At 41.5% G+C, this 10,267-nt stretch overlaps 1 protein-coding gene across 1 annotated transcript; it reads left to right on the top strand.

The window, feature by feature from the left end:
• The first annotated feature begins 3,388 nt into the window (after positions 1–3,388).
• Positions 3,389–7,082, top strand: DYNLL2 (dynein light chain LC8-type 2). The gene is made up of 3 exons (XM_088451150.1): positions 3,389–3,503; positions 6,005–6,143; positions 6,680–7,082. Exons 2-3 carry the CDS (start codon positions 6,012–6,014, stop codon positions 6,815–6,817), a joined length of 270 nt encoding a protein of 89 aa, XP_088307276.1. The 5' UTR covers positions 3,389–3,503; positions 6,005–6,011; the 3' UTR covers positions 6,818–7,082.
• The last annotated feature ends 3,185 nt before the right edge of the window (positions 7,083–10,267 follow it).

Here is a 10,267-nt window from a genome sequence, read left to right as displayed (position 1 = left end):
CACGCCCCCTTTGGTACGAGACTCTGAGCAACGGTTTGCCCGTCGCTATCCGGGTCTCGCACATGCGCACGACGGAGCCAGCTCCGTCGTGCGCATGCACACTGGGCCACCATCGACCTGCTTGCAAGCGCATAGCGCTCGCGAGCGGGCTGAATCAGGCCCTGAGTTAGAAGCTGGTTGCTTTGGGCAACTGCTCTACTCTATCTCTCTCCAAGGCTTGATATATCTCCCCACTAGACTTGCATCTGACTCAGGGCCTGTATCACTATGGATCGCAATTCTGCTTATACGCACGCAATGCAGTTGCTAATATCAGAGGGTATATGCAAATGTTTGCATTCGCAATGTGATCACAGCCTAACATAAGGACGCCCACTTCCCCTTACTCACATCCATATACTTTATCAAAATAGCAAAACAATCAATAACATCAGACCCAGATGCACACTTGCACAAGCCCTGACCATACTCAGGAATTGCTAACAGCCATGCACGCTATGAAAGCTCAGACTGCATACGGTATCGCAGTGGATAATTTATGCACTCCCCTGCAACACTGTTGAAACGCACTAGCGCGCCTGCGTTCACCCGACCAGCCCCATCACCATCCACAAACGGCACTTCCTGTCAATCACTCTGCCATGGGTTTGTAAACACACTGCGATCTCATTCACGAATCGTAATCGTTCAATCGCTCATTAATCGTGCATAAATCGGGCAATCTAATGTCGAAAACGACCAGCGATGAGCGCTCCCGCTGGTCGTTTCCAACATCAATCATCGCTTGAACATGCCGGTCAATCTGCCGATAACGACAGATTGGCCATGTTCAGGGATGAGGGAAGGTGCCTGCACTGAATGACATATCGTTCATTGTGGGCACCTACAGATGAGCAGAACACACAGGTGGCGCTGCTAGATGTCAATAAAGAACATGTATAAACAATAAATAGATGAATTTATTTATAAGAAAATGAACAGAGTAAATATTCCCGAGAGTGTAATATATAACATGTGTTAAATAAAAAATATATATAAAAATATATTTATATACACACCAGATATAGAGGTAGCATAAATAAGGTATTGCACCAAACAAAATAATGAAAAAATATTTAGAAGTAAATGATAGTACTGTTAGTACTGTTGCAATCTCTGGAAAGAAATAAGTGTAGCCAAATAGTATCATCTGATGAACTGATACAAGTAGCAGCTTCTGAATAAGTGTCCAAATAATATCATCTGATACACCAATAGTTGCAGCTTACAAATAAGAGTCACTACTGAGTCTTTATAGACCGTGGATGCTCTAAAGGTGCCCATCGACTAGACGAATAAAATGAGCGATTGAACGATAACGATATCGTTTCATTGTTCGATAATCGTTCGAAAATTTGGTCTTTTGGACATCTATCATTGTGCAAACATGCTGGTCAACCTGACGATAACGTCAGGTTGAGCATGTTAGCAGATGATTGATGTTCCTACACTGAACGACTGCTCGTTCAGTGCAGGCTCATCACAGATTGACAAACGACTGCACGATTACAATGTCGTAATTGTGCAGTCATTTTCATGTCTGCTAGTGGATGGGCACCTTAAGTGTTCCTCATCAGCCTCTGAACACTGTATATCAATAGTTGAAATAAATTGTATGTAGAGCGTGGAGACTCTCAATAGCGTACTTGTCAGTCTCTACACGATGATAAATGTTCCAGGTAATAATTAGCTGTATGCTAGCATGGATATGTATAGTTACCGTCAGGGAACTTTGTGATGTAACTGGAGAGGACGGTGTCCTGCAGCCAGAGCCGTAACTAGACTTTTTGGTGCCCTGTGCCAGAAAGAGCATTGACTCCCCCCTCATTTTTCAAAGGGACATACGGCCTGATTCAGAGCCGCTCGTAAGCGGCCGCTCGTTCGCTATGAGCGATGTTCGCACATCTGCGCATGCGTATGGGTCATAATGCGCATGCGCCAACCAGTCAGTGCGGTCGGAATTCATGTGCTCGCAAAATAGCGAATGCCTGCTGATTTGAGTGACAGAATGAGGCATTTGTGGGTGGTAACAGGGGAAGGTGCTTGAAAACGGGGAGTGGTGATCCGAACGCAGGCGCGCCAAACGGTCAAAACGGGCGTTTTAAGGGTGTGCTAATTAACAAAGCAGTGTCATCGACCACGTCACTTGGTTGTCTTTTAGCTTGAACTGTTCGCATGATTGCGGTAGGAAAATCCTACCCCATCACTGCGAGCAAGTTCAGATGCCTTTCGATGTACTCGATTAATCAAATAAATAGCAGAGATGACGTAGGATGCGAGCGGCCAGGGGGCATCTTTACAAAATAGCGAGCGCATGTTTCGTTCGCTCGCTCAGACATAGAGGCGCCAACAGACCGCAAAGAGCGAGCGCTCAATTTAAATAGCCGGCCCCTTTTTCTGAACGAGCGAGCGCAAATAGCGTCCGGCTCTGAATCAGGCCCATAATGCACCCAAAAAGGGGAGTGGCCTCATGGGGAAGGGCCAGGGAAGAGATAGGGGAGGCCAGGAGATGCTGGGGATGAAATATGAGGAAGCTACAAGTGAGATTGATAATAAACAGAAATTTGACAGGCCCAAACAGCGCCCCCAGACCTGTGATGCCCTGTGCCATGGCACCGGCCGCACTACCCTAGTTACGTCCCTGCCTGCAGCGTATAGCTCACCGGGACCAATGATGCAGACGTCTTTCAACCCCGTCGGAGTTCCTGTGCGGCGTTAGCACCTCCAGGTGACTCTGTTATTGCTTGCTATACATGCTTGTTTAATACCACTAACCTAGCGCCAGGACTATACCTACAGGATGAGGAATGACTAAACTATTACGATGTCATAATCGTTCAGACGTTCCTCGGTCGGCAAGTGGATACGCGGCATTAGCACTTGCGTTCCGTAATGAAACAGGCCCTCAGACAGTTTTAATTATTTCAACTAGTTTAAAATGTTTCAGTGCAAACATCTATCCATGGAAATATATTTATGTTGTTAACCAAAAAATAATGTAACACACTAAGCACAAAATGCAATTTTATTTGGTGCATCATATTAGAAGCAAAAAAGAAATTCTTGTCACAAATGGATGCAATAAAAATAATGCGTCAGTAGCTATTGCAGACAAGACCCCATGTGCACAGGGCCTAGTGATCAGGTGAGAAAGTGATAGCTGGTGATTATACTGGTACTGGGGGGGGGATGTTGTATATCCCACTCGTTGTAAATCGGGAGTCGGAAGCTCTGCAATTCTCTCACAGCATTGTGGGATGAAATAAGATGTGAGCAGAGGAGAGCGAGGGGAAAGTGCCCGCAGAGCTGGGGGCGGCCTCCACCAATAGCGGGAGCGGTTGGCTGAGCTACTGCAGGGGGAGGCGCCGCTATTTCAGACGGGCAGAAGGAGTCAGAGGATAGCTACTGATCGGGTCTGGAGAGATAGAGCTTGCAGCAGAGTGGCCTGACTAACACTGTGACAGGTGAGTGAGCGCTCGGACTTAGCGTACCTATTATCACCCTGGTAACTGATACGCCGTGTGCGGGTATATGTAGAAAGCCCATGGTAAGGGCAGGGCGGTAACTTGCATGGCGTGGGTGGAGGTGGTGCTATACGCAGGGAGGTAGTGGGTGTTTTCTCCGTGGGATGCAGGTCCGAGCTGCTACATTGCAGTGATGATACTGCTGCTGGGGGGGTAGCATCAGGTGAAGTAAGGGCCACTTTGTCAGCTCAGCAGGTCCCAGTGACCGGTGACAGCGTCAGACGTGTTACACACCTGCATTGTCGTAGTGCCATGGTGACTGACCATTATAGATCGCAGCCTCAGCATTGCATGGCTAGTAGTCCTTGTGACTGGTGACTGCTGCTACAACTTCTGTGTCCTCTTACATAAGATAAAAAAAAACTATTAGTCCGCATTAATCACAGCCCTGTCATTAATAATATAACGAGTATGTGTGCTCTTGTAGGGATGAAATATCTTGCTGTGTGTGACAGTACCTTTTTGTGTTGTAATTTCTGTTGGCAGCTGGTCTGGAAAGATAACACTGATATATAATTTGTATATATTATAGTGCTCCTTGCATACATAACCTGTTGTATGTGTTAGGGAGGGTCCAATGTATATCCTATCAAATCCCTGTATCCTCTACATTTTAGAAGCAGAATATTTGATGCCACAATTGCTGAGGGAAACCTGTTCTGTCAATTATTTCACATCCATTCTCCTCTTATCCTTGTGAGATAGGACTTGTCTTAAAGGTCAATAAAGAGCTGCTGAGTATGGTGTTTCTGTCTGTCAGAGTGACTATTGTCACGGTTAGTTATCTAACCTCTGTAGTAATCACAGACCTTTAAATCCTACTGTGCATATGCCCTGGTCACCAAAGACAAGCTGGTAACGAAGAATTGCAGTCAAACTATATATTTTTTTTAAATGCATATATTTATATATTGTAATAGTTTATTGAAACACTACTCATTGATAATTTGTAAAACACTTTTGCAGTCTCTGTAAGCTTACAGGCTGAACATGCCAAGTGTTTATCTGACATAAGGCAACACTTTAATCCACTGCTTCTAAACCACAGGTTTTCTGAGCGCTGTGTAGCTCAGGGGTGTGCAGCTGGTGGAACTACATGTCCCAGCATGCACTGTCAGTTTTGCTGTTCGGGCATGCTGGAATGTATAGTGCCACAGGTTGCATACACCTGGTATAACAAAGTACTGTTGAAGCATTTTTAGCTTGAACCCTGATCTTGTGTATCTGACCTATTTATCTATTAGACTACGTATAGGGAACTAAAATGACATTTCTGTATGGTGGTTTAGTGCTGTTCTCAAAACTTCTCCACACCCACAATATGGTTTCCAGATAAATTTTCTTTAATGTCTCGAACAATAGATTTAACATTGCAGTTAAGGCCACTGTGTGAGAACAAATCTGTAATACTCCTAATGTAGTCTCTCATTAACCTGTTTGATAAATGAGTATATTAGGTTTTTTTTTTTTTAAGGATCATTACTCCCTAAGTGGAGTTCTCCAATTTAGAGCCTGGTCCAAAATATTGTGTAAATGGAGGTTCTTTGGTAAGTAATCCGGCAGGTCTCATGGCATACACTAGTGCTGTTCCGCTTGCTCAATCGTTGCTGCTAGAGAACATGTTTGTTTGGAAAGTCTGGGTCAGCAAGAGCATAAAGATGCAATGACTGGCACACTTACTCCTACTGACCCTGTTTTTTCCTTCAGGCAGCATGTAGCACACAGACATGTACAATGCATACAGGGACTGTCAGGATTGCATAAACTGCTAAAAATAAGGAACATTTTCAGCTTTGGCTCGAACGATCTGTGGTAATTTAGGGAGAGGTTAATCCTTAAACACTAGCAAATATGTTTCTCAAATATTTATTTGTGTGGGGGCTTGTACAGACTGGGAAAGGCATGCTGTGCTATTTAATTCATACAACAAGAAGAACCGAGTCCTACATCCAAAGTCCAGATCTGTATTTCAATTCCGTACCTATCTGATGATCTCATAATGACCTATATCACGGGTATTCAACAAGCAGCCCTCCAGCCGCTGTGGAACTACACATCCCAGCATGCCCTGCCGCAGTTTTGCTATTGGGGCATGCTAAAACTGACGGGACATGCTGGCATATGTAGTTCTACAGAAGCTGGAAGGCCACATGTTGAATACCCTTGACCTATATAAACTACTACTTTGCAGTCACCTAACACTATACATGTGCTAAACGCATGCTGAAGATTTTCTAACTACGTCTGAGCAAATTCGTGTATGGACTGCTCTGCTGGCTAGAATGAAAAAAGTAGTATTCCCTCTTGTAAGTAACTTTAGTTCAATTCTGAGCACGGACTACTTATTTTTGGGGTGACTAATAGTCAAACTGTTAAGCTCCTGTGGTCCTTCATATTTATATAATATTGGTTTGTGTAACCTGAAGTTTGTTCTGTTCCAGGTGCATCATGTCTGACAGAAAGGCTGTGATCAAGAATGCAGATATGTCCGAGGATATGCAGCAGGATGCTGTGGACTGTGCTACACAGGCTATGGAGAAATATAATATTGAGAAAGACATTGCAGCCTATATAAAGAAGGTACATTGCATGAGCATCTCTGTAGTTGTTGGTTAGATGTCTAAAGCTGCGTATACACTAGACTATATGCTCCATGAGCGATATAGTGCAGTGTTTCCCCTGCAGTTCCGGGCTCAATGTCGTTAACATTATTGGCACCCTCGCTCATCCCTGGCATACACAACCTGCATAACTATGTCATGTTGGCCTGCGTGTTCAGGTGATGAACGACCTCTTCAATGACCGCCAGGAGCGAGCATTGTTGGTCAATCCGTGTACACACTAGAAGATATTGGACGCGATTAACGATAGTCATCGTCCAACTTATCGTCTAGTGTGTACACCTCTTTACTCTTCCAATTATAGTAGAGCTCAGAGGATTCTAAAAATATTTACAAAAGAGCATCCCAAAACTGTTGGTGGTAATAGCTGGTATGCAGCTATTGGTCATCTCTGTACCCATGCTGAAGATTGTCATGGGATCAGGCAAATGATAAAAAGTAAACTTCCTCCATTATTAAAGTACAACATTAATTTTATATTTTTTTTTATTGCAGGAATTTGACAAGAAGTACAACCCAACTTGGCACTGCATTGTTGGCAGAAACTTTGGCAGCTATGTAACGCATGAGACAAAGCACTTCATCTACTTTTATTTGGGCCAGGTTGCAATTCTCCTCTTCAAGTCTGGCTAGAAACAAGGAATGAAAATCATGAACTGTAATGCACTGATGGCTGGAGCCAGGATCCCCTGTAACATGGCTGTGCAGCTGCATGGACTGTATACTATATTTAATGTGTATATGTTGCAGTAAAATGACTTTTGTTTAGTTGCCTGGAGAGAAGGTGGCTTTATTTTGTTTTTCCCCTTTTTTTGTTGTATTGCACTTGGGGAAACTGTAAATGCTTTTCAATGGCCTTTAAACGGGTAGAAAATAAACTATTCTACATGAAACACCATACCAGTGATGCATAGATTTTTCTTTTTTACTCTATGAAAAATAAAACCTAATTGCATTATGCTGGTATGATGTACATATATATGTATATATATATATTAAACATGCATGGATGGTATACATTGACTTTCAGCACAAAGGCTAAAATTCAGGTTTAAGTGTGCAACACTGCAAATTATAAGAGGGAGCGTTAAATTGTGAAGGTTGGGTATATTGAGGGTGTAATGTTTACAAGTCTGTATCAGTTTTGATAGTACATTTGTTTTTGCCTTCAAACAAATACACCTCCAAATAGAGTTGCCGATCAGAAAGTCTTTCTAATTGATGCATAGGCTCTTGAAATTAATTTATTTTGCTTATGGTATAATCAAAATCTTAACTCTTCTCGCTGAGTTACCATTAAATATTTGTTCTATTGCAGGCTCTAAAATCTCTTGCTCAAAGCCCTGCAATGTTTTGTAATCAATGTGAGCTGTCACTTCAGTGTAGGTGCATCTATCTCTACACAAACCAATGGTTATTGGTGTGTTTTCCAACCTCTTAGCTGCTCTGAAGACCAAGATCTTAATCTGAGAAAACCTTCCTCTAGCTTGTCAGGCATACTTGTTTCTATCCTAACAAGCATCTTAAAAGAAAACTACAAATTTCAAGAAAGGGGAGGGGGGGGTTATACATATAGCCTGCAGTGGTTGTACAGGACTGCACCTCCTAGTTAATTTTTATGTAGGTATTCTATACTATGAAATCGGTTTTTTTTCACCTATTATGCCTCACAAGGAGTATGTACAGAATGACAAATAGCTTACAAAGATAACCAAAACTGTGACCTATGCCTAATCGGCACATTTGCTCCAGAAAACCTGGGGAAAGAATTAGGGCTAACAAACTGATGCAGACTTGGCCCATTTTCAGCGTGGGGCATGGGGGTACAAGCAATCTACTTTTTAAACTTGCTTCAGAAGTGCAAGTTTGAGCTCGAAGTCTTATGGATGCTCAAGAAGGATTGACCATGGCAATTAGCTGATAAGTTGCTTGTGGTGAGTGAATGGTAAAGGCAGTGTTCAAAAGAATGCTGCTAATAGAATGTGTTTCATTTCCACAAGCAGTGTGTGTGCTTTTACTAGAAATAAAATGAAGTATGTTTTGATTGTGGGTAAGCTGGCTTTTAGGATGACATAGGTGGAGTCCTGAACTTGGAACAAGTATACATATTTTTGCAGCAGTGGTACTTGCAAAATGGCCACAATTTATGTGGTAAATGGTGAAGATATGACTAATTGCTATATATCATAAGGGGGAGATTCAATTAGTGGTGAGGACCGAATGTAGCATTGGTTATCCAGCAGGAAAACATTGCTAGGTTTTGTTTTGCTTGCACCCTATAGAGGCATGAGCAAGGTTCTCATCTATAGTAACCTCTCTCCTATACGTGTAGCTGCACTGCATGCACTTCATTGATTCTCCCCTCCCCAAGAGTTTATTTAATTTTGCCATAAAGGGGTGTGATTTCATGTGTCAATGCAGTCATTCTACACCTAGCAAGCAATTCAATTCTCCCACCTACCTCCATGTGCAACATATCTAGACTGCGAGTGCTAGTCATTTCTTTCCTCAATCATAGCTTAAACTCCATACTACATCAGGATTCTGGTTCTTTAACGGATCATGGTAAAATAGCTGCTAATTATGCCTTTTGGTAGTGTAATTATACATAAATATTGTGGTGACCAATGCTATTGGTGGAGGAGTAATGTGTGGTTCTGTTATGTCAGTGGGTATAGAGACTCTCCAACATCTGGAACAAAGCATATTTGTGGGGTGGGGAATAGTAACATATACTTTTATGACCATGCCCACAAACAATGATGAATCTGTTTATACATATTTGTGTGCAATTAACTGCCTAGAAGCAGTTTTTTATTTTGTGTATATCTAAAAACACTTTGAGCTACTGTATGCAAAGCTGTGGGAGTCCTTGCTGCTTTTTATGAACTGTAAGGTGCATGCTTCCGACTTTTTTCTTTCTGCTTCTTTGTTGCATTTTGTAACAAAACCACATTTAGTTCAACTTTGCTAAAGGCTTGAAATGTGCACCTTACATATTAATGGTACCTGCAGTGTATGTTAACTCACAGGATGTTTGTATACCGTATGTATTTTGTTTGCAAACTGTTCCCAGTCCTGATTTGATACAGTTGTACTTTACATCTTGAGAATAACTTGTATCTCACTGTAAAAAGTCTTTCACTGTTGTGTTTTTTTGTTTTTTTTCATTTCTTTTTTTTTTTTTTTTTCTTTTTTCTTTCTGTGAATAGGTTAAATAAAGTGTCCATTCTGAGCTAAAGCTCATGCTAAATGGTTTGATATTTCTTGTGTACTGTATTAGCTGTATTCTAATATTGTTCAGGTAGGAACATAGAACAATGAATGCATGTGGGCTGCAGTCCCCTTGTTCACTCTTGTGTCTACAGAACAGGGTAGTCTGCAGCAGAAGGGCTGCACTGTGCCGTTCCCTGGGTCTTGCTAGTACGTTCCATGCAAATTCTTTCATAAGGCTTTTGCCTATATTGCAGTCCTTGCACTAATTATACTGGACTTTCACAAGCCTCTAGCCCATAGATGTGGGTTTATTTTGTCAGTAAACCTATGTAGGATAACTTTTTTTTTTTTTTTTTCCCTCTCCTATCATGCATTTTAATATAAGTAAAGACACTGCTACAATTGCATAGCAATATGTGGTGAAATTCTAAAATGTAAATTCTGTATTTAAAATCCATTTAATTAAATTATAATCATACCAATAACCATAATAAAATGTATATACACTTGTTAACTTCTGTTGTATAATCTGTTGACAGAGCTGTTTCTCATTCCATCTAGTTTTCTCAATTGCGTCTTTTCATTTTAGCATTACTAGTGCTACACTAATTGGAAATGGTTATTACAGGTGGCTACAAAAAGTGTGTTTTGCAGGAAGTTTGAGAAGAAATGAGTGGAATCTGCATTCATTATAGTGGATGTGAAAGGCTGAAATGAAAAATTTTCCACAGTTCTAAAATGCTAGAATTTTGTGACCCGTGGTGACTATATACAACACCCTCTTTTTTTTTTTAATCATAAATGTGAACCCTAAATATAAACTAGTAAATCCAGAAGAACAAATTTCATAGCGTGTTCTGCTATTTT

The sequence above is a fragment of the Taudactylus pleione genome, unplaced genomic scaffold (assembly GCF_031769625.1).
Source record: "Taudactylus pleione unplaced genomic scaffold, aTauple2 ptg000538l, whole genome shotgun sequence".
In the NCBI taxonomy this organism is placed as follows: Eukaryota; Metazoa; Chordata; class Amphibia; order Anura; family Myobatrachidae; genus Taudactylus; species Taudactylus pleione.
This window is presented reverse-complemented; position numbering and strand designations above follow the sequence as displayed.

Excerpts from the sequence above, each read along its gene's own strand:
- DYNLL2 (XM_088451150.1), top strand. The coding sequence starts at position 6,012 with ATGTCTGACAGAAAGGCTGTGATCAAGAATGCAGATATGTCCGAGGAT. Across the intron at positions 6,144-6,679 it reads TTGCAGCCTATATAAAGAAG|GAATTTGACAAGAAGTACAA; the intron begins GTACATTGCATG and ends TTTTTATTGCAG.